Below are 25,606 nucleotides of genomic sequence, written 5' to 3' on the forward strand. Positions count from 1 at the left end.
ACAACATTTACGGAAATTGTGTGAGCGGCTGCCCTCCTCAGGCCGCTGAATAAGAAGGGATCTTTTATGTCCTCTCTCAACCCTCACTCTGGGTTTCCTGGGACCTCAATTTCCTGCAGACCGGGAGCAGTTGGTTGCCATGGCAATGATATGATACCCCCCCCCCCCCCTTCTTTCCTCTGTGAGCGGTTAAGTCTTGGTCAACAGGCACACACAACAGTGTCCAACATACACAGAATAGCTTAAACTAATAGAACAGGAGTGGGGTTTCAGTTAATGTCAAGCATTCATTTCGGAAGCATTGTTCAGTATCCTGAAAAACATGAGTAGACCTGTTTTGGAAGCAAGGGTCTCTAACCGCTTTCAACCTGGCATGACTATTGTGAGCATGTCTACCGGAATATAGATCAAAAACTTAAACAAAAAAAACATTAAAAACAACAACCAAAAATGCCGAAATAGCTGATCTACTGCAGATCTTTTTTGCATTTTTTTCAAACAGGGCTTAAGTGGTTTTACATAACAATCAGCATTTTGTTCATGATGTCCTCAAAATCTGTATATTAATTGTTTTCTTATAATTTATAATGGTACATTTATATACTTAAGCCGCAATATTGATAGAAAATATGACAATATGCCAAGGAGAAGGATGGTGGTATAATAAAAATGGAACTACCCAGTGTGTTAGTCAATGGCATGATTAGTGAGTTTTAGCCCATAGCATCCTTGGTTCCTGACAAAATCATGACTCACGACATTTCTACTAACAAGACACAGTGATCAAAATGCCTCCTTGCATCCAATTAGAAATAAACAATCATCATACACTAACTAAGGGCTAAGGGCTGTGAACATCACTAAAGCCAAAGGTGTGCGCGAAACAGCCCCCCAACCCACTAACATCATACACGATCAGACAAAAATACTATAACTTTTACATAAAAATGGTTCATTATCACTATCTAATTAAGCAATGGGCTTAATATACTGTTACTGTAATATACAAGGGGCATTTCAATCAGCCCAGCTGACGGTTAAATCATGAGTCCCTTCCTCAGCTGACTGGAGAGTGAGAGAGCGAGGGTGAGATTCGGATTCCTGAGTGCTGAGTGGGACAGCATGTGGCCTCACGAGGCAGGGCTGATGGAGAAAGGAAACTAGCACAGAGTGAGTGAGAAGGTGTTGGCATATGACGAGCTGGAAAACTGTGTGCACACACACACAGGTCAAAGTGCAAAGCTAAACCCAGCCACCGTCACCCATATCCCTTTCCTTACGTATAGCTGAGCTAACTACTGTACGTAAGGAAAGAGAGATAAAGAGCATCGCCCTGAAACGCAACACGTTGGTTGTGTTGATAAACAGTTCACAGGAAATAGAAACTTAAGGAAATCATTGGCTAAACGTTATGTACCAGAAAGGAGATGCGTTTCTTTGGTTCTGCGTCAGACACAGACACGAATAGGCACATCACCAGTAATAATAATAATAAACTGTATTTGTATAGCACCTTTCATGACATGAAATGCAGCTCAAAGTGCTATACAGAGCAAGAATACAATTACAGAAAAGGTACAACTAATTTAACAATAAAACAAAAAAAAGAAAAGCAAAAGCATAAAACTACATTAAAATAAAAGCAAAAAAGGCAGTGAATCAGGCAAAAACAGTGAGGCCATGAATAACAACACACACAGAGATTTAAAAATTAACTAAAAGCAAGAGTGAAGAAATAGGTCTTGAGCTATCCACAGAGGCTGCCTGTCTTAGGTGTAATGGGAGTGTACAGTATTCCATGCCATAGTAGGCCTACTGATCTTACTATTCTTAATACCAACATTGATACTCACACCAACAATTATGCTATATGTTAATACTAACACTGATAATAGAGTGCAACAGGCATGATGACTTTTTGTAGGTCAAGCGTTACTCCCTGCCATGGGTACCTATCGTATTTACATTAAATGTTTTGCATTGGGTTTTGGATAAATTAAGAAAATATGCTCTGTAGCAAACAAAGGCACATGCTAATAACATATTTGTCTCACACACACACACACACACACACACACACACACACACACACACACACACACACACACACACACACACACACACACACACACACACACACACACACACACACACACACACACACACACACAGTACACACACTTCATATTGAAGTCTGAACCAGTTAATATAAGCACATAACAGCTTCCAGAGTTGAGATATTACGCAACGGGAGTCATTGTATGTTGTAGAAGGGGTGGGGGTGGGGGGAGGGGGGTTCCTTCTCTCCAAACCCAAACAGAAGAGGAGAGGAGGAGGATGGTGAAAGAGGGGGCATTCCACCCCTCTCGGACCTGCTGGGTTGGTTTCTTCTGCAGGGGCATTACAAATTCCTCCTCTCTTCGTCTCCCTTTATCCCCTCTTTTCCTCTCCTCTCCTCTCCTCTCCTCTCCTCTCCTCTCCTCTCCTCTCCTCTCCTCTCCTCTCCTCTCCTCTCCTCTCCTCTCCTCTCCTCTCCTCTGGCTAAGCCACAGCCTCTGCCCCCCAGTGACATGTTGGCTCATGTCCACCTGCTCTGTCTGGCTTCCTCTGCCCTGCTCCCCTCCACTTGCCTCTCTCCTCTATACCGTCATTCTTGTTTCTCTCTTTGCTTGCTCTCTTTCTTTCGCTTTCTCCCAGCGTTGTTATCTCCACCTTGCAGAGGACACTGCTCCCCGCCAACCAGTCAGGAAAACAAGTTTCTCTGAGAGCTCTCGCTATTTCTCTGTCCTGCTACCACCCCCATCTCTCCCCCTCCCTCCAGCTTCTTTTGTCTGTAAGTTTATTTTTGGTCCTGTGTCCGTCTATCTCTGTCTCACTCTGTTTTTGTCTTTCTAGGTCGTAGTTTTTTCATCTTTAATATGCTTTATTGGCACGGAAGTCACAATATTGCCAAAGCATAAAAAAGAAAACTAAAGCCTCCCCCCTCTCTCCTTCTGTGAAACTTTAAAGCTCTCTTTTTCTGTTTTCTTTTATAGCCACAATAAAACTTCATTGAAATAGTTATGGCTAACCCCTGTCTTTCCCCACTCATTCTCTGTGACTTTTTCTCGCTCCTTACTGACAGTTCTCCTCTGGTCTCCAAGGCGATGCTCTCTGCAACGTCACTTCTATTCAAATCCGAGACGATGAAACAAACAAATGGATGTCAAATAAATGCCAGCACATTTTACTAACCAACCAACCAACCACCAACCAACACAGCCTCACTGAAAGATGGACTAGCACACTTGAATCAGCACTAGGGTTCTCAACGTGTTGTCTGGGGACCCCCTGGGGAACTTGAGGAGGTTCCAGGTGGGGGGGGGGGGGGTCAGCTAAATGATGAATAATTAGAAACCAAATGAAACCTTAACGTTCCATTTGGTTCCATTTGCACACTCCCTCGACTACGGCAGTGGTTCCCAAACTGGGGGCTGGGATCCCCAGGGGGGGTCCCAAAATTATTTTGAGGGGTTCCCAGATGATTAGCTTAATGTGCAACATCGTTTTCTCACTCAACAGTAAACAAACCAACATACAGTATTTACGTATATAGAGTATCTGCACATTTCTAAAGCTACAATTTAAGGACTTTTAAGACCTTTTTTAATACCAAATTGGCCAAATTATCAAATATGCCGTCAGAAAGAGGAAAACATTGTGAAAATAGCCGATCTACAAGCTCACAACGCAGTTGTAGTTCGGCTATTTTCACAATATTTATCTGTGTAACCGAGTCAAACTAATGTGTTTATCAGGGTGGGGGGTCCCCAGTTCAAATATGATTGTTTTGGGGGGGTCGCAGCCTGAATGGTTTGTGAACCCTTGCACTACGGAAGATAGTGTAGACTTGATAATGTGGATAGTGTAGACTTGATAGTGTGGATAGTGTATACTTGATAGTGTGGATAGTGAGACTTGTGTGCTTGTGCACTACAGAAGATAGCAATGCTCAACAACCTGCAATTCTCAACAACCTACAATCATCCAGCCTGGAAATGATCTTATAACAACAGAAAGAACAACTGCAACAAAGACCAGGCCATTTAGAGCTGCCTGCCACCCAAAGGACTGCAAACTGTCTATTGGCCTTCCTCACATTGTTTGCATTTAGCTGACATTCCAGAGAAGCTTAACACATTTAACAGTGTAGTGAGCAGACAGGGGTTACATCCTTACTAAAAGCTACAGGTATACAGGTCCCTATTTTGGTGTCATGTCATTATAGGCAAATATTTTAAATATATCCTGTATTTCAAGTCGCAATGTGAGCTTGTTCAATGGCTATTTTCAAGATGTTTATGCGACACCATTGTATGACACAGTATAAAATAGGGCGTAAGTGTGTAATAATATTTGCCAACCATCTGTCACATTTCAGTGGAAAACTAAATGTATCCGCAACCTTAGAATCACATGTTCCATAAAATCAACATTAGTACAAAGACACAACGTTATTAACTGCTATGACTACACAGCTACTGCTGTACAGACAAGAGGTTGTACAACCTGAATTATATGACAGCAAACAGATCATCAGCTGACAAACAGAATGGAAAGCTGTACTTTTGCATTGTAGGCCCAATGTAGAAACATCACAAATCGGGCCAATTGTGTGCCACTGCCAACAAGCCAAAAACATGCAGCAACCAGTAATATATTTCTATCTAAACTAATTGCAACCTATCCATCTCCATATTTTCTTCCTATTATTATTGTGTTTTATTGCTGCTACAATGAATGAGGAACCAGAACAAAATCATTTTAAATCTTGATACTTACACACGTCACGTACACAAGATGTAACAATAAAGGGGCCTTGACCTTGACAACCTGTAATCATATTGCTTGCTAACTACTAATTATATCATCAAATAGATAACAACTCATGAAGAGAGATCCTGTTTCTCTAACTCCTGATGATTTGAGCTGTCAATGAATGTATTTTGTGGTTGGAGTAATGGACAGCGTTAGAGACACAGTCAAACAGACAACATCATGCACCACGCACTGCACACACAAAACTTCACGCAGACACAGCTTCACACAACCGTTAATCTTACTTTGTAAACGCATATCAATAACCTATATGTGCTCGTGTGCATGCGCGTGCGTGCGTGTGTGCGTGCGTGCGTGCGTGCGTGTGTGCGTGCGTGCGTGCGTGCGTGCGTGCGTGCGTGCGTGTGTGCATGTGTGTGTGTGTGTGTGTGTGTGTGTGTGTGTGTGTGCAGTGTCTGTAAGTGTAAACACTAGCATCTCTATATCTGCATGTAGCCTGGTAAACACCACCGGAAAATCTCATTTCCATTTAATTTCAGGAGAGAGTCTGGCATGAACTCCTATTTGGCTATTTGGCTGTGGGCGGGAGCTGGGCGGGAGTAGTACGTTGAATGACAACCCCTTCAGCCAATCAGCAGTTCGTTCCACCACCACCACAGAGCAACTTTATTCGGATACATGAGTGTCACTGCCCGCCCCTGCCGGTTCTTTGAATTTATATTTTTAAATAGGCTCTCATGATTAATTGACCACATATATGAAGTTACTCCGAGTTATCGTCCCCCTAGTCTCGGTACCTCCGAGACGTCATTTCTCTTTTTTGACGGGGGGAGGAGGTGAACTCGAAGAAAACAAGCACTCCTTTTTCAATCTGACAGTTTTTTCAATCATCCTGTAACAGATACATCATGGATATATTCGCATAGATAAATAAGTTGTCATGATGTATAAATGAAGCAAACATCAATACCCTGTGTCTCCATTTTGTTTTGATTAAACTTTCTTAATGACATAATTCAGCAATGTTGCTCCATTTTCTGTATTTATTTACTGGAATCAGACTTGTGACTAATGCCAGGTTAAGAAAATTGTACTACACAATAAAAATGTATAATACATTATAATCCACCAATCATATTTGCATATCATTGCTATTGGGCAGAAACGTTGTATCTCCATATTTTAAATGTTTTTTTTTCCCTACTTTGTCATACCGTTTAGCAAGGTGACGATACCGGTCTTAGAGGGGTTCTCATATAAAACATAGGGTACCTGTATCTTAAAAAGACATAGTTCCTCCTTGTATCAGTCTCCATTAGAGACCTTGAACGGTGAAAAATCTCCTATAGAAGGAGGTACAGCTGTCTCCAGATGAAATGTTCTGTTTCACATTTTGATTAACTAAATGTCATCATTCTTTGGATTTGACCTCTGCTAAATGAATACGCAAGCATTTCTATCTACACACCTGCTCATATCCCCAACAACCTCTCTGCTCTGTTTGTCTCCATTGGACTGTCTGAACAGACAGAAATAGCACATAGGCTACCTTCAAAAAACAATAACAAAGTATCTTCAGTAACTTAACCATAAGTACAAATCAGTACGAATGAAAGACAAGCCATCTACGCATTCTAATACAGTCTTGTCCTAAAGTTTTTCTTTTTAAACTGGAATTGTACAGAGAGAGAGAGAGAGAGAGAGAGAGAGAGAGAGAGAGAATATTATGTGAAAAGTAGTGGAGGTACTTAGTTAGCCTACTGGCTGTGTGTACAAGAGATTTGCAGCTGATTTGCCTCTTCATAGAGGACTAGCCTCCTCCTGCAGAGCCACGCCTTAAAAGCTCTCGTCTATGAGTGCAAAGAAAACAATTAAGTGCTACAAAGTAAGTAGGATAGCAGGTAAACAGCATCTGTCTATATTAGTTTAGACTTTAAACATACATTCTAAATAGCATACTTGGAATAGCATCTGTGTATATGCAAATAGCATACATACATTTAAATAACATACACAGCATTATGTGAACAAGTAACCTACGCCTGGATCACATAACTAGCATCTATCCAAAATAAATAGGTAACAAGAACCGATGATGCAGAGAAATAAGTTGTGTGAGTGTGTGAGTGTGTCAGTGTGTGTGTGAGTGTGTCAGTGTGTGTGTGTGTGTGCGTGCGTGCGTGCGTGCGTGCGTGCGTGCGTGCGTGCGTGCGTGCGTGCGTGCGTGCGTGCGTGCGTGAGTGCGTGGGTGTGAGTGTGAGTGTGAGTGTGTGCGGGCATGGTCAGGGGGTCCTACGACTCCTACCTCAAGTGTCGGATGTGTTTTCATTACTTCCTGCCCTCTCTAAGCTGTGACCCGGGGAGCCACGGCCAAAGAGCCTTTTGTTTAAGTGACCCTCGACCTCTCCTCTCTCCTCCTTCCCTCTCTTTCTTTCATTCTTTCCTTCCTTTTCCTCCCCCCTCTCTCTCCCCTTGAACCTCAAACATATCCTAATGCCAAACTCTTGGAATTGATCATCAAACAAAGACCACCGGGGCAAAGAACCACACACACACACACACACACACACACACACACACACACACACACACACACACACACACACACACACACACACACACACACACACACACACACATTCCTGTGATGTTGCCATAGCAGCAGAGCTTCCTGAAGGAGAGTGAGTAGGTCACTGTCACCTCCAGGGCTGCAGTCAGACAGACTGCTGATGACATGGAGACAGTTCATTCCTAAAGGTTAATGTACAGCTGGGACCCCTATGGTGCTGAGGAGCTGATATAGTTATAGTTAGAGGAAATAACTTGGATGCTGTGGGTGTTAATCTGTCACAGCGATTCTCAACATTTGGGCCGGGGCTCCACTGGTGGGCCGCGAGGATATTGCTAGTGGGCCCCCAAATAATTGGCACAACACTAAGATTTGTATGATGACATTTTTTCTTTAAAATCTTTTTGAAAGATTAGTTTACTTATACTATGTTACATTTAACCAAGCCACACAACCCAATTGACTGATTGATTATTAAAATAAACATGCTCTGACGTACGTGGCCCACCCATGACGGCAGCCTTTCCAAGATATGCAAGTGGACCCTGATCCAGAAAAGGTTCAGAACCACTGCTCTATCAGTCTGTAATGGCTAGTGCCCTCTTCTTTGCGATTGCTTGCTGGGGAGGGTCACATTAATGCCGGGGACACGAGCTACAGGATGGTGAGGAAAGCTGGCTCCCTCGTTGCGTATAGTGAGGAAGCTGGACGCTATCATGGACAAACACTCAAACCCTCTCCACATGGAGATTGTGGGGAGTTTTAGCAGGAGGGGAAATTATAGATTCATCCTCGTCAAGAGGACACACAGTAGACTTAGACTTTAGTCTTGTCAATAATTCAAAAAACATCTCAACTTTAGTCTAGTAGACTTAGACTTTAGTCTTTTGTGCCAATGGCCGCTCTACGCGTTCAGTAGACAAATAGATTAGACGTAACAACAGTGCGTTACATTAAGGACACTATCTGACATGGTTACTGTGTCTGTGTGTGTACTCTTATTTCTTTTTGTCCTGCATAATCACTGTTGAGAGGATGTATAGTGTGATATATCTTGTTTGTTCATTATTGATAGGGTTTCTTTTGGGGGTGATGTCTTTACCCAGCTGGATATGCAGTAGGCCTACTTTTCTTGCCCTGTAACTGTATATCTTAATCCTTATTTCATCAAATCCACAAGGTTTCCGTCCAACAGCGACGATATTTTATGCACGTGCCACAACATGTGACACAGTCATACACAGACATGTGGTTACCATGTAAGAAATGTAACACCTGTAATGCCAAGCTATGGTATGTCATGCTATGTGGTGATTGGGCACACTCATGGGCAAATCAGATCTCTGTCACACACACACACACACACACACACACACACACACACACACACACACACACACACACACACACACACACACACACACACACACACACACACACACACACACAAGCTATATATAGTCATTGTGATCACGAGAACATGTTTTTAACATAGCTCAGTTCGTGTATTTCAGGTAACATACAGGTGTCAAATTAACAGGTAACCTGACTGGTTAGCTCACACAGGGAGTGACTCCTTGTGTGTGTGTGTGTGTGTGTGTGTGTGTGTGTGTGTGTGTGTGTGTGTGTGTGTGTGTGTGTGTGTGTGTGTGTGTGTGTGTGTGTGTGTGTGTGTGTGTGTACACGCGTGTGCGCACACACACACACACACACACGCGTGTGCACGTTCCTGCTTGCATGCAAGTGAGAGAGTGTGTGTGTGAGAGAGAGAGAGAGAGAGAGAGAGAGAGAGAGAGAGAGAGAGAGAGAGAAGTAGAGGGGTTAGTGGTAGAAGGTGGTTGCCAGCTGTGTGTTGAGCAGAGGTTGAATAGATGTGAGGAATTCCTGCTGCCACTTTATAAAAGGAGGAAGGGAACTTCTTAATGGCCCAGTGCCACTGCTGAGAGCCCCCTACAGCACTTTGGACCATTAGGCTAAAACATTTCTGCCAACTGTTACACACCACCTCCTCTAATACCTCCGGGCCCTGCTCAGTGTTGGCAATATCCTTGTGTCTTCAATTTAGGCCATTTTCTGTTGTTCCTGTATATACAGTGTCTGACAACTGACACCGTCAACTATAAGCAAGGGATTTCACGACAATTTGACATTGATTGATTGATTGAATATTTTATTAGGCAAAAAAATGTAAAAAAGCAGTTACATTTAAAATACTTTGTCTAACAGGTCCGTTCATAAAAGTCCTTGCGGACTTGTTTCCAATGAGGGCCTTGTAGTGATGCGCGGGTCGGGTTTTTTCATGACCCGCCCCGCCCCAACCCGCCACGGAACCCAACCCGCCTCAACCCGCCCCGCGAACACATATATAAATCTATGGCTCAACCCGCCCCGCGACCCGCGATTTTACCTATAATTCTGTAAAATCATGGTTAGAAAATAATCCCCAAGTGTATTCAAACGGTTTTATTGTTATTATTCTTATTCTTATTAGGAATAAAGACAAAACAAGAGCATGTGATTTTTCTTTTTTTTTTGCGTGTGAGATCGGCTGACCCGCTCACCCGCAGCCCGCATAATTGCCTCTGAAATTCTGACTCGACCCACCCGCGTCGCGGGTTGACCCGCGGGTCCCGCGGGCTACGGGTCAACCCGCGCATCACTAGGGCCTTGGTATTCAATTCATAGGCATATATAGTGGCACCACAGTGACAACATTTCATTCAAAAACATCTGACGAAGGCTCACTACATGGATAGCCGAAACGTGTGTTTCTAATCTAAGGCATATGGAGAAATAAAATAAAAACCTCTTTGATCTTGTCATTCTGAGTGCGACACTTAACTTGTCAATAATTCAAAAACCATCTCAAACATTTTGCTACAAAAATGCCTTGAATGCCTCCTGTGTTGTGCAAAATAGCCCTGAGACTGCCTCCTGCATTAGTACCTGCATTAACCTTTCATCTTTTTGCCTTGATCGTTTTTTTTAGGGCTGTAACTGGCAATTGACTTTGTGGCCCCACGAAAAGAAAATATTTCCCAACCCTTTGTCAAAAACATCACAACCCGTTTAGTTAGGTAATAAGAGGCTTTTTTCTTGTCATCCTGAAAATGTTTAGCTTTAATATAGCGTTATGCTGTTTTGTTGTAGTGTAGTGAGTAGAAATGGTTTCATGAGCTTTAGACCATAAAGTTTCTGTCATCATGGTGACTCAATAACCTCAAAGTCTGTTGACATAATATTGTTGCTCTGCAACAGTCTTCTATTTGGAATTCGAATGACAGCTATTGCTGTGTATGAAAATATGCCATGACCCTAAAACTCCCGTACGAAAACAGCTCAACCATTTTAGTCGCACACTAAACTCAGATGCCACTGGACCTGTTAAGTGACAACTTCACTTTGTTCCCTTTGGCTGTAAATGCCCTAAAACATATTTCAAAATCACTATCATGTCAAGCTACTGTAACAGAAATACATGTACTGTATATTATTGATAGAGGTGTATATAGAAGTGTATGACCTATTGGTAAGGGGTGTTTATTATTTGCATAGACTGACCTTTGTGTGTGTGTGTGTGTGTGTGTGTGTGTGTGTGTGTGTGTGTGTGTGTGTGTGTGTGTGTGTGTGTGTGTGTGTGTGTGCGTGCGTGCGTGCGTGTGTCAGGATGCTGTATGTGCTAAGGTATCTGTCTGCACATAGAAAGCATCAACAGTGAGTTAAAAAGGTCACAGATGTACAGTATGTTTGTTCCAATATCCCACTTGTTGCATATAACTATTATTTTATTTTTTATTTTTCTTGCATTGATGATTTATGATGTGTTATAGGGACGTGGTTCTCAAACCTTTTCATGTCAAGGACTCCCAAATTAATCTGTATTTGGCAACGGACCCCCATCTGAAAGGATTTTGTGGGACCCCATGCAAGATTTGTGTCGTTAAATGTTTCAAAACAATTTTAAAGATAGCAGCAAGCTCCCAACGCGTTGCATTGTGACGCATTGTGAGCTTATAGATCGGCTGTTTTCAAATAGATGAAGTATAAAAGGGTAAAGTGGTTAAACTTTTGATGCTATATTAGCAAATGTTGCTTGGGCCCCCCTGTGGCCCCCTCAAGGACCCCTTGGGGGTCCCCGGTCTCCACTTTGATCACCACTGTTATAGGCATAGTTGAGGAGGTTTCCTCAGAACCTGAATGGCTGTGGAAAGGGAAACACTGCTCTCTCTATGTTTCTTAAAATGTGCTTTTTGGAGATGCAGCCTCATTCTGTCTGTACCAATAAAACACAAAACTGAATAATAGAAATATGACTCTCATTATTTTGGTATTAGCCGCGGCAAGGATTTCCTGCTGTTCACTGTTATGTAGAGACCTATCCCTCTTGACTATGGCCTTTAGTAGCTCTCATTGCTCATTGAGTGAGCCATCTGACTATCACATGAAAAGAATCAGTCATAAAAAAAAGAGAAAAAAATACGTCGGCATGATTCAAAGGTACACGAAGTTCAAGACAAACATAATTGGTTTTGATGTGAAAACATGGCAACGGCACACACTGTGCCACGGAAGCGGGAGATAAGGCAGCTAGCATATCCACCTGCTGTGGGTGTTGAAAGGTAAACATATCAGGAACTTTAGTCATAAAAATCAAACAGTCACAGGTCATGGTGTGCCATTTAAGCGTACGTCAGACTGCGCACTCTTAGTAGTACAAGAGAGCACCCATTATGATTTGCAAGAAAGAGACAAAATCACTGGCCATAATGACAGTAATTATACTATAAAGCCACGATTTTTCATCGCTGTTCTCAGCACCCACAAACGCCAATGCCAATCCAAAACCAATTACAGTAACTCAATGAAATGTATTTTTATGTTTGGCCGCCATGTAATTGTTTTGTGCATAAAACAGGCGTGCCAAGACTGAAGGCTGATCACCATGCAGTGTTAATTGATCTGCCTCCAGTATTCGTGTTCTGTGGACAACCATGTGGCCAGGGAGGGTGCAGCTGGAGCCAAGGCCTACGCACACTGAGGTTACTTAACAGCCTTTTGTGAAATGTTGTTTCTATAACCTTTTTAATCCACATTTTCACATTTGCTCCTTTTTATTTTCCTTTTCACCATTCATGACACTACCTAGTCAGAAACTTACTCTGTGCCCTTTAGATGTCTCGTAAAATTATTTATTACACGGCTTGGTTGAATGCTTGGTTCTGATTGGTCAATCACTGAATTCAGCAGTGTGTTATTTCTGGATAATGACCGCTGAGCTCAATAACAGACCCAAACAGTCCAATGTCAAAGGCTCAGAGCACCTCCTGTGCTGCTTGATTTTGTGCTGTATCCAACATGGCAGCCATGTAAACAAACACACAATGTCATTTACAGCTAAACATTGCTCTCAAGAATGTTTTTGAAAACATTTGAAGCGAGAAATAGACAATACAGTAACCGAAAATGTATTCTTCTATTTGATCAACACTTCCTGTTGTTTTCTGAGGCGACCGTGTTGCACTGGATGGATGGACGGCCGCACCTGGCATATATTAATGGATACTTGAATTACGTAAGCAAGGAAATACTTTGTTTTGTCGTTACTTTTGTATAATAAGCCTCGCGTCGGGATTTAATCACCCTGTCTGGGTTTATTTATCAACAATGACCGGCTCGCCGTCAATTATCCCTTGCATATTGTACACATCGAAAAACAAGAGATCAGAAAACGTGATCTCTTTTATTTTCCTGCGCCGATTATCTGGCAAAGGTCACAATAATGATAAGATATCGTTTAGTCATACGCTTGTCAACCCGGCTCTCATCGACTTCAATGCATTCCATCAAACTTCCGGCTCCAGTTTGCCTCCCTATAACGTGTTGGTGCTGTGTGACCCCTCCTTGTTCAAACCACTGTGGTTCAACCCCTCTCTGTGACTCTGGCTCTGCTCTGTGACATTGTGCTAAACGCTGCCACAGGTGGCTGTAAGATATGTTTTTTATGATATTATTATCAGTTTAAAATAATATATTGTTTTACGTTTTAACGATTTGTGATTATATATATATTTTTTTTAAAGTAAGAATGCCACATTGGCCCTTTCACAGATCACATGATGATGATGATGAATCATCATCATCATAATCATCATGATTATGATGATGATAATATGAAGGGGAAATTCATAATGTCACCAGCACAGAACATGCAGTTTAAAATTGACAAACAAGCAAACAAAAACAAAAGAAGCAACAGGAGACAGTCACCATCACACAACTGTACAATATATAAAACAAAGTTCACTCTACATACAGTGCAGTAAGTAGTTCATCAATTGGACGGCTACCTCACTGAAATACCTTATGGCAGTGTGTATACAGGATTTACTAAAACACTCAGTAAAACACTCAGTAAAACACTTGGTGACGATCGATAAAAGTGCTCCTCAGGCTATTAATACATGTATTCAGAGTATGACTCATATTGCAGTATGGTGCATATTCTTTTCCATACGTTGCTCGGTGACAATCTCCAAAGAGTTGGGAGGATACCAATAATGGAGCCAGCCTTCTTAAGTAGCTTATGCTCAGCCTGATCCTATATTCTACTCTGTAATGCTGCCACAGCAGCAAACCCACTACATTAAATTAAACACTATAGCTAAAATGCTCTGATAGTAAACACTGAGGCGTTTGCAACTAAAATTGAAATATTCAAGTTTCCGCAGGTAAGAAAAGTCTAAACTGGGCTTGTCCAGTCTAGACTGGGTTTGTCCAGTCTAGACTGGGCTTGTCCAGTCTAGACTGGACAAGCCTGTGTAGATTGTTCTCTTTTTGTATGGATGTGACAGTAGCCTGGTATTTGTATGAGGTGACTATTTCAAAAGAGTGACCTTTGACTTAAGAGAGGAGCAACCACAATCCTTTTTTCTTTTTAAAATCAATGACCGACTCCTTTGTTTTTGTAATATTTAACGTCAAGGACGTTGTCATTGCACAATTGACTTCATGTCTGTAGCTTTTGTCTGTGTTGCTGTTTAAAATATAGCCCTCTATTGCTGAATCAGCTGACATTTTTTGGAGGTGACATGAGGCCTGTAGTCTTCAAAAGACATACTTTTGTACTTTTACTTGAGTAGGTTTCACCACAAGTAATCTTACTTCTCTTTGAATATAATTTAAGACAACTATCCTGACAGTAGGCTACTTCTACTTGAGTAGGATCTCAACCCTGCCATCAAGTATAGTATAACTGGACATTTTCCCCCTATATAATATTAGTCATATTTACATTTTGGAAGGAGAAATTAATCAGTTGTAAATCAGAGTTATAGGTTGGTAGGAGAGTAAGAGTAAAGGGGAGAAGGGTACGATCAAATTCAAACTACTATCTTGGCTCCCTCCCCATTCACATGTCATTTGCAGACTATTGTAAGACAGTCAGACTACAACAAGCAGACTAGAACTGGCAGGTTTCTCTTCTCAGGGCGTCCGCTGAGACAAGTCAAAACATGAACAATGGGACGCTCTGCACGTCGACCAGGGAGGAATGCAGTGGTGGAAGAAGAACTCAGACGTTTTACTTAAGTAAAAGTAGCAATACCACAAGGTAAAAATACTCTGTTACAAATAAAAGTCCTGTATTCAAAATTTGACTCGAGTGAGCTTGTAGATCTGGTATTTTCGAATAGCCGAAGTATAACGCAGGGCTTATGTGCATAAGCACAATGTATGTTTTGTAACAATAATCTAAATCTGCAATGTAACTAAGTAGTAACTAAAGCTGTCCAATAATTGTATTGGAGTGAAAAGTACAAATTTGGCTCTGATATGTAGTGGAGTAGAAGTATAAAGTATCACAAAATGTAAATAAATGTACCTCAAAATTGTACTCAAGTACAGTATTTTGAGTAAATGTACTTAGTTACTTTCCACCACAGGAGGAATGCAGCAGACATGTCAGCCCTGCCAGGTATGTAAGGAGGCAATTACTGTACTGTACGTCATCTCTTGTACGTCTTAAACAACAGGTGATGGTGAGTCTGTAAATTCCTTATTATTGACTTCAATGGAGCTCCTTTGACTGTGTCATCGTTTGTCAGGGAGACAGTTTTACACACTTCTGATAATTGCCACCCTCTTAAAACATGCTCTGTGTGGCCCCTCCAAGACTTCTCGTGTCATGTGTGAGCAACCTGAGTGATCTTTCCCTCTCTCCCCCTTTCCTCTGTGAGGGAATAATCCCAATTAGAGCTAGCCTGGAAACCAGACGAATTTGCCAGAAAAAAAGAAAAATCTGGCCATGCGAGGCTAGATTAGAGCGGCCTAGACCAGTGGTTCCCAAACTTTTTAGCTCAAAACCCAAAAGAGAAATTTGACGTCTCCCTGGGACCCAAACTAGTGCAAATAGCCGATTTACAAGCTCACAAGTTGTGAGCTTGTATATCGGCTATTTGCACACATTTTTTTAAACTTTTTTTAATTCATGAAATCTCTTTGCTTTCTTTTTTTTTTATTAAATTCTTTTGAATCGTGATAATGTATTTTTTTAATTTTATTTTTGAAAATGTTTCTCGAGACCCATAAAAATGGGTCCACGACCCAAACATGGGTCCCGACCCACTATTTGGGAAACAGTGGCCTAGACTGTTTAGTGCAGTGGTTCTCAAACTTTATCATTTCAAAGACCCCCATTTTGGTATGTATCAGGGCCAGGGAGGGACCCCCATAAGTCTGACGGTGTACGAATGGAACCAAATGGACCCGTAAGAATCAATTTGGTTCCTGACTATCAATCATTTAGCTGCATGGGGACCCCCTGGAATCCCCTCGAGGGATGCCTGGGGGTCCCCGGACCCCACGGTGAGAACCACTGCCCTAGATTGTGTCAGTAGTGGAAAGGCGGCCACACGCATTAGAACAGACTTAATTATCCTTTCCACCTTTGTCATTTATGTTAGGGCTATGGTGCTGGTGGGGGGCAGGAGCAATGTAAACCTAATGGACCAACATGATAATTAACAGGAAATTCACCTATTTGCTGTGGTGGAAAGTAACTAAAGTAGATTTACTCAAGTACTGTACTTAAGTACAATTTTGAGGTATTTTTTACTTTACTGGAGTATTTCCAATTTTCTGTAGTTTTACTTCTACTCCATTACATCTCAGAAGCAAATATTGTACTTTTACTCCACTGCATTATTTGAACACTTTAGTTACTAGTTATTTTGTAGATTTTGATTATTATTACTAAACATACATAATTTATACATTGGCCTTTGTGCCTAATCTAGATCAATTTAACATAACGCGTGAAATAATAAGTCGTGACTGGTGGCTAGGCTTTATGAGTCATATAGGGAAAATAGCCTATATTAAAGAAAATAAAGTATGAATACATTAGGCTACAGTAGATATGCTATATAATTACGTAATAACTAACAACCTCTAATCGAGTAGTCTAACAGCACCTAGTCCGCCTTCTTGTTGTGTTGAGTACAATCTTTTACCACAACCTCTTCACAAACTGTAAATTGCTGCATGAGCAGTGGTGTAAAGTAACTAAGTACATTTCCTCAAGGACTGCACTTCAGTACAATTTTTAGGTATTACTACAATACTTTTACTTCTACTCCACTACATCTCAGAGGCAAATATTGTCCTTTTACTCCACTACAATTATTTGAAAACTTTAGTTACTAGTTACTTTGTAGATTTGGATTATTATTACAAAACATACATTACCCACTTCAGCCCTATATACATTTCGGCCATTTGAAAAAAGCTGATCTACAAGCTTGTGAGCTTGTAGATCTGCTATTTTCAAAAGATTTTATACATTTGAAAACTTGAAATGGTACATTCTGCATAATGAGTACTTTTACTTTAAGTACATTTTGATACCAATACTTTTGTACTTTTACTAAAAGTACATTTTGAATTCCGGACTTTTATTTGTAACAGAGTATTTCAACATTGCAGTATTGATACTTTTACTTGAGTAAAAAATGTGAGTACTTGTTCCACCACTGTGCATGAGTGGGACATAAAAAAAACTGCAAACAACCTTAAGGCACTGCAGTTCGTGTTGGTCCACAGTACACAAAGTAAAGCACCTCACTTGTGGTGGGAGTGAGAAAAGAAACAGTGAGGAGGCAGGGTGACTCACACGCACGCACACACACACACACACACACACACACACACACACACACACACACACACACACACACACACACACACACACACACACACACACACACACACACACACACACACACACACACACACACACACACACACACACACACACACACACACACACACACACACACACACACTAAACACACTAAACACCACACACTCCCACATAGGAACAAGACAGACAGATAAGCGCATATTACACACTGATCACCCTGCAACCAAACAGCTTCCCTTGATCACCTCCAGACGACGCACCAGCTTCTCCAGTCCCTCTCTCTCTGTTTTTCTCACTCTCCCAGTCCCTCCCCTATCTCTCTCTCTCCTTCTCTTTCATTGTTGCCAGATTTTGTGAGAGAAATAAGCAACCAGGTCTAGGAAAACAAGCCCAAAAGAAGCGACTGCATATGTTTTTGAAATGTCTTCACCAACACAAATCTGGCACAAAACATTTTCAGATGGGGGTTATATGGACAAATACATATTAATTTGGGGATCCTTGACCTTAAAATATTTGAGAACCACTGTTTTAAACAACATTTAGGAAACAAGCCCAAATAAGCAACTACACTTTAGAAAGCAGTCCAAAAAAAAAAACCGCAACCAACCACCAATATTTACAAGCAACTTCACAGAAAAATAAGCCCAAAGTCGCTTATAATAAGCAGACATGGCAACACTGTTCTCTTTCTCTCTCCCCTCTCTCTCTTTCTTCCTTTCTACCCCCTCTCTCTCTATCTAACCCCGCCCCCCATCTCTGTCTGTCTGTCTGTCTGTCTGTCTGTCTGTCTCTCTCTCTCTCTCTCTCTCTCTCTCTCTCTCTCTCTCTCTCTCTCTCTCTCTCTCTCTCTCTCTCTCTCTCTCTCTCTCTCTCTCTCTCTCTCTCTCTCTCTCCGTACGCAACGCCCCCTTTGGTAGCCAAGCCCCGCCCCAGAGCAGGTTAGCGGGACGGTGACTGGCTGCCCACGGAGCCCCGCCCCTTTTGGTAAGCCAACCCCCGCCCCAGAGCAGGTTAGCGGGGCGGTGACTGGCTGGCCGCTGAGCCACACAGGGAATGAAGCAGTACACAGCGTTCCGTTCCCCGCAACTAACAGCTGCTCCTGCCTGCCTCCTCCTCCTCCTCCTCTCATCTCCGCAACGGGACTACGGAACTAACTGAACCCCCGGCAGGAGGGCAGAGACTGAGAGAGCGGATGATTAAACGGCCGCTTTGTCCCGCACCAGCCAGCCAGCCTCGCGGTCCCGGGGACCAGAACAGGTCTAAACGACACGGATCTCTTCTCCGCTCGGACTATTAACGCTATAAAGACAGGAGGACACCGATGTACGCACGGGATTCTACCCGCAGAGGACAGTCGAGAACAGGAGGGGTGGAGAGGATTATATTGAAAAGGTAAAACGGTGGCGTAGTTCAGTTGTCTTTGTGTCACGCCGACATGAACCACCGGAGACCTCTACGTTGCTTCTGTTGGGGGAACATTGGCTCAGGAGAAAAGCTGCGCTATAATAAATCAACCCTGGCTCGGTCTGTCTGCTGCTGCGTGCTGCTGCGGTGCCTATGCAGGCTTTATTAACACAAAGATTCAAAGAGCGTTTTAAAAACTCCACACTTTCTCACACATCTTTCCAACTCCGGTTTTCTGTGAGTAGTTTATTATGAACAAACGTTTTAAAACGTTAGTTTGAAGAGGCGACATTTCCTCGGGACTCCTATCGTCGTTTTTGGTTGCTCCGCCGCAGTCCCTCTGTGTGTGTGTGTGTGTGTGTTTATTTGTGTGTGTGTGTGTGTAAACGGTACGTGCAGAGCTGCTCGCCTGGCTCTGTGTGCGGCACGTAGACGACAGTGTTGCCAGGTTTTGAGAGAGGAACAAGTAACCAACCGGATCCGATCTATGAAAAGAAGCGAGCCCTTCGTCCTTGGCTATTTGAAAATAGAAGTTTAACAACATTAGGAAACAAGGCCAAATAAGCAACTACACTCAAGAAACAAGCTATTAAAAAAAAGCAACTTCACAGAAAAACAAGCCCGAAGTCGCTTATAATAAGCGGACATGGCAACACTGGTAGACGACAGAGGCCAGTGTGTATCTGCCGCCACTGATCAAAATAGTCCCGGGAGGCGGAGGACGTTTTGTTACAGTCTCACTATGATTGTATCTGCTGCAGCCACGCAGCTGGAACTACAACAATGACGTTGGTACAGGGGGACAGACTCGGAGGAATATATCAATATAAAATACATAAATAATCCAATTCAAAGGAGCTTTATTGGCACGAGAAAACAGACGTTTGCGTTACCAAAGAAAGTGTCAAAATACAATAAAAACTGTTGAAAATGGGGAAAGTATATGCAATTGGAGGGGGTACAGCATTGTGTTAAACAGAGCCATGTCACATTGCGTCGTTATATACATGTTATATATACAGGGTATGAAGCTAGAGGTCTACACTCGGTACAGATAGTGCGGGACACGCAATGGTTAGTAGTCCTTGTGGTTGTGTTCCATTGGCTAACCTAATCCACTGTTAATTTAACTCTTGACAGTTATAAATGGATAATGCAACGGGGGGGGGGTGCTATGTATGTATGTGCCGTTTTCAACCGTCTCCTTTAAATACATGTAAGCACAATTTAGGAAGAGAGCCGCTTTCCTTTCCAGCAGACAGACTGTAGTAGAAACACGAAACCTTTTCCAGGAAGGAAAGACGAGTTTTACGTGGCTCGTTTTACTGGTGACCAATAAAACCATTAATCACCGCCATTGTGTCAAGGATGACTAACTAGTTTGACATCTTAGAACGAGTTGTTGGGTGCACCAGGCTATAGAGCCTATCCCAGGTGTGTCATGATGCAGGTGTCTTTTTTTTTTTATCTGTTCCTGACGCTTGTTGTTTGCCTTTATTATCTCGTCTCTCTCAGGGCCGTCGGCGGGTTCTAGGAGGAGGCGACCATGGAGAGCACTTTGCATATGGTGCAGAAACCGGCGGACTCCAGCAGCGACATTAAGGGCATTGTCCCTATAGCCGGGGGGCTCCCTCTGGACATGAGCCTCAACATGGTGGGGGGACGCGGGGATTATACGGTACAAGCGATCGTCGGACTGTCGGACAAGATCCCTTTGGTGAAGCCGTATTTCAAGAAGAAACACGGCCAGAGGAAACTCGACACCAAATGCCTGCACCGGGCTCGTCTGGAGGACCCTCTCCTGACCACCCTGCTGAGCACGGACACGCTGGTCAACGGGGACGGGGTGTTCGTCACCCCGACCCACCCGCCCGGCGGTCGGATGATCCCCGCGGGCAACCTGTGCGCGGCGGTCGCGGTGGTGAAGCAGGCGTGCATTGTGGGCCAGGTGTGCCTGAAAGCCCCGTCGGGAGCCGCCGCCGCCGTCACGGGCCTGCTGGGCGGCTGCGACGCGTCGTCGTCGGACACGGAGATGGCCGACACCACGGCGGAGCTGGAGGAGACGGAGCGGAGCGGGGAGAGGATGTCCAAGCTCGCGGCTTTGGTCGCGATGGATATGGATTTACAGCCTCCCCTCCTGGGCTCGGCGGCCGTGACGACGGTAGTGACAATAGCACCCCCTAGTAGCCGGGCCACCCCCATGGCTGCTTCCCCACCTCTCGGCCACCAAGGGGGGGGCGTCAAACCCGGTGACCTCTTCGCTTCTGAAGCCTTGCGGGGGGCAGATTGCCTTCCCATCAAAGACCGCGGTGGACCCCCTCCCTTCCCCCAGACCTCCCGGCCCGACAAAGGAGTGATATTTCAGGATAAAAGCGAAGAGGCCTCCCTTGACCTGGTCTTTGAGCTGCTGACCCAGCTCCAGTATCACACGCACCAAGCGGACGCCGTGTCCGTCTGTGTGGATTTCCTCCAGGGTCTGTGCGTGTACGGCAGTGATTGTGCCCACCACCACACAGTGCTGCCCTACCACTGGCAGATCCGCAGGAGCAGTAGTCAGACTTGGCAGAGCATAGCGGATGACTCTCAGGAACAGCTGGAGAGGCTCTACTGCAACCCGGACAATGAGCAAATCAGGCTCAAATTTCAGTAAGTAGCCACGGCTATAGGCTAGGATAACCTTCATTATCTGCAATGAATAGGCATTGTTATAAGTTAATAAGCTGTGTCTGTATTGGCACAGTGCTGCAGGGGGGGGTCAATTCACTTTCAGGTTAATGGAAGCAGTTTATTAACTGAGACCACAATTCTCATGCCAATGAAAAAGTAGTAGTTTCCTTCCAATATAGATATAGAAAACATATATAGAAAACATAAGAACTAGTATCGAAATGTATATATTGCATGTATCTGTCTGTCTCTACCACCTACATATTTAATTAGTTGATAGATACAAGTAGCCTGTGTGAATTCCTCCCATCTCTGCTGTGCTGCCTTTTATGTGAAGTGATTATCATGTCAAAAAGGGGACACCTGCTCTCTACATTGACACAAAAACCATACCAAATAATATTTTAAAGTATAGTAGTAGCCGTCCTGTCCCCAGGTGACAGCACAACACTTGTACCAGAGAGCCCCTTTACTTGTTAGAGATAACCTGTTGTGTAAACAACCTCAGCTAGTTATATATGTTTGTATGTGGGTATAGAGGTCCTCAGGTGCTGTTGGGCTATACTTGCAGACTGTCACATTTGGTTGGGCTACTGTAGTAAACTGATCCCATGCTTGTGGCTTGGTGACTGGTGCAGTAAGCTGATAGGATGTTTGACGACTCATAGGCTACTTGTGGTTTGGTGAGTTGGTAACTAGCGTGAGCTTCCTCTTTAAGTTTCACCCTTTCTGTGCCAAACTGCAAGAGCTAGCTGGAATTTAAAGTTGAGCTGAGTGAGGACTAATAGATAATAGTCAAATGAATGTGTGACCTCTTACTCATGGTTTTGTTTGATAATGTATGAGGGTTGGGTTAGACTAGAGCAGTGGTTTTCAAACCTGTCAGGCCGCACCAGACCCCTCAAAATAATCTGAACTGGGGACCCCCACCCTGACAATCACTTGGAATTGTAGGAGTTGAGGCATTACATTTAGTTTGACTCGGTTCCACAGATAAATATTGTGAAAATAGCCGATCTACAAGCCCACAACGCCTCGCAAATTCAATGTCTCTTTCTTGTATTATTTGACAATTTGGCCAATGTTTAATCAACAAACTATACTATAAAAAAAAAAAACTGATGCAGTAATGGCCTTTTTTTCATTTCATTTATTTTAATTTTTTTTAGGTATTAGGCATGTCCATAAATTGTAAATTAACTGTCACCTGGGGACCCCCACAAAATCATGTGGGGACCCCCCTGGGGGTCCCGACCCACAGGTTGAGAACCACTGGACTAGAGTACATAAGAGTGCTGCATCACGATGCATTGGGAGCTTGTAGAGCGGCTATTCTCGGTGCACGACACGCAACCATGTATATAAATCAGGCATTAGTCATCATGGTGGTGGTGTGTCTGAGTGTTCATTGCCTAGCCCTATGTGTTGTGTATCGGTTCTGTTTATAATATACACTGTACAGTACAGTATGGTAGCGTGCGTCAGTCACTGTGTCATGTGTTTTTTGTGTGCTTTGTAAGTCGACGTGTCAATCATCCACCTGCATTGTGGGTAAAAAGATACAACTGGCACATTTCTTTTTGTTCCCCCTTCTCCCAACCTCACTACTCAGTCGTTTTCTTTCCTTCTTTTTTTTTCTCCAATTGATTCAAATCACAAGTCCACTCAGGGATCTCCCTGCTACCAAAAAGCCAGCCTTATCATTGGCTGGATCTAAGCTCAGACCAGGAAGTACAGTATAGCACCCATGGTGTAAAGCTGTGAACCTCCATGACCCTGCTGCTGCCTGGTGTGGTCACTGACACACACGCACAGGCTCTCTCTCTCCCTCCTCCTTGTCCTGTGTCCATCTCTCTCTCACTCTATCTCCTTCTCTCTCTCGCTCTCTCTCTCTCTCTCTTGCTCCCTCTCACACACACGCACACACAAACACTTGAGCCTGCCTGGCACGCAGTCTCTCACACGAATCCTCTGTGCAGACGAGCTGAGCGGTTTGTCATGCTCACACGCACGCCTTTTAGCAGACATAGATAAACCTCTCTCTCTCACACACTCACACGTCTCCTTCTCCCTCTCACATACACGCACGCACGCATTCGTGCACATGCAGGCATTTGGCAAGCCTGGGTGGGTTGACATGAAAAGCATGCACACTTGCACGGCTTCCTGCAGAGCTGTATCTCACACACACACACACACACACACACACACACACACACACACACACACACACACACACACACACACACACACACACACACACACACACAATTATACCATTATACCCTTTTACCATAAACATCTTTACTGGATTATTGAGGCCACAAGAAGGGTTTTTTTGTGCGCGTGTTCATGTTTGTCTGTCAGTGTGTGACTACATCTGTATGTCATTCCTTCATCCAACCTTTATTTAAACAATGGGATCACATTGAAGGGGAGCCTGTGTGTGTGTGCGTGTGTGCTGTAGATTGAGGTTTTCAACTGAAACTCCATGCAAAGTGCAGATTGCTCCACAAACAGGATATGCACCTGTCAGCGTCAACCCAAGTCCTCTTAGAGGCCATTTGAATGTGTAATGCCTGAATTATACTTAGTTGCACATCGTGTTGTGCAACCAAGAAAATACTGTGATGCATTGTGAGCTACTACTGAGCCTGTAGATCTGCTATTTTCAACTTGCGGCACTGGCAACTCAGTATAAATCAGGGTTTACACTGTTATTACTGTACATTCAGCACCACCTGGCTTGCTTGACAGAACTGTGCAGCTATTTCTTAGAAGTTATTGGAATACTATAATATAGGCTATTATTTCTTGGCTGTTTATTCTAAATGTCAGACTTTTGTCCTTAGCCATAGGATTGAGTACTTTTACACAGTGTAAATTTGTCATGTTTGTTTCCCCCAGTTCATATGATTTTAAATGTACATTGCCAGAGCAGTTAGTTGTGTATTTCTGAATCTACACAGTAAAATCTGTGTTAATTTAGCTCTGAGAGCATACAAATGTAACCCAATGGACCGATTTAAGGTCCATTTGGTTCCATTTGTATGCTCTCAGAGTTAACGTAGTAGGTTCTACTGTATGTAGGATATTTACTTAGTTTATCAGTCTTGTAATCAGTTTATTTGGACATTATTTTGTATGTTTTAAAACAATTCTACAACAGTTTGTTTTGTGAATTGCCAGTTTTAAGTACATTTAAATACATTAATAGCCCATTATAATAGTAACCCATGTAGGATTTTCTTTAAATCTCTGATTACCCAACAAGCAAACATTGTAATTACCATGGTTGCTATGTTCCGTAATTGGTTGGAGCTGCTTTCCATTGTCATATTTACTGGTATCCCTCCCCCTTTCTTTTGATGTGTAGGCCTAAATTAAAAGTCTACTGGAAGGGATTTAAAAGTTTTAACAACAACTAAAGCATGGAACCCAGGAACTTAAGTAAATAAATAAAGTAAATAAATAAATTTTCAACCCATTAAGCCCGTTTCACAAAAGCTGTTAACTAAAGGCACACGGTAACAAAGTAAAGTGGTGTAAAGTGAAGACATTTTCTAAGTGAGACATCTGTACTCTCTAAGTTGACTCCTTTGATCAAATAACATCATCAGATTCTTATCTTCTAGTTTTGCCTTCAGATTTTAGGTTAAAAAGCATGTTTGAGCGTAGATGGCCTCAAACTAATCCAATGTCACTGTCAAAATCACGTCAAAATCATGTCTCTACTGGCCTGGGTCTAAATCTACCATAAAAGAATGGAAAGTACTTGTACGTGTTCTTGAGCCGGTGTCCCGGAGTGACGCTAGGTGTACTCATTTGGCTTTAGGGCTTATCAAATTGAGCAACCCCTGGTGTAAACACCATTGCCGGGAGAGAAATGAGACAGAGATACTACTCAGCGGCGTAGTTTAGCTTGGGACGTACAGTTCTCTTACTTA

At 43.0% G+C, this 25,606-nt stretch overlaps 1 protein-coding gene across 2 annotated transcripts in view; it reads left to right on the forward strand.

The window, feature by feature from the left end:
* The first annotated feature begins 18,650 nt into the window (after nt 1-18,650).
* The window catches only part of tiparp (TCDD-inducible poly(ADP-ribose) polymerase), a 33,538-nt gene continuing 26,582 nt past the window's right edge, over nt 18,651-25,606 (forward strand). Inside the window, exons 1-2 of one of the 2 annotated variants that reach the window (XM_080428473.1) lie at nt 18,651-18,980; nt 20,508-21,638. In XM_080428473.1, the coding sequence (XP_080284599.1) occupies nt 20,539-21,638 (1,100 nt within the window). In that variant the 5' untranslated portion in view covers nt 18,651-18,980; nt 20,508-20,538. The other variant, XM_080428474.1, reaches the window with a different exon arrangement.

The sequence above is a fragment of the Gymnoscopelus braueri genome (genome assembly GCF_963280865.1).
Source record: "Gymnoscopelus braueri genome assembly, chromosome: 5".
NCBI lineage: Eukaryota > Metazoa > Chordata > Actinopteri > Myctophiformes > Myctophidae > Gymnoscopelus > Gymnoscopelus braueri.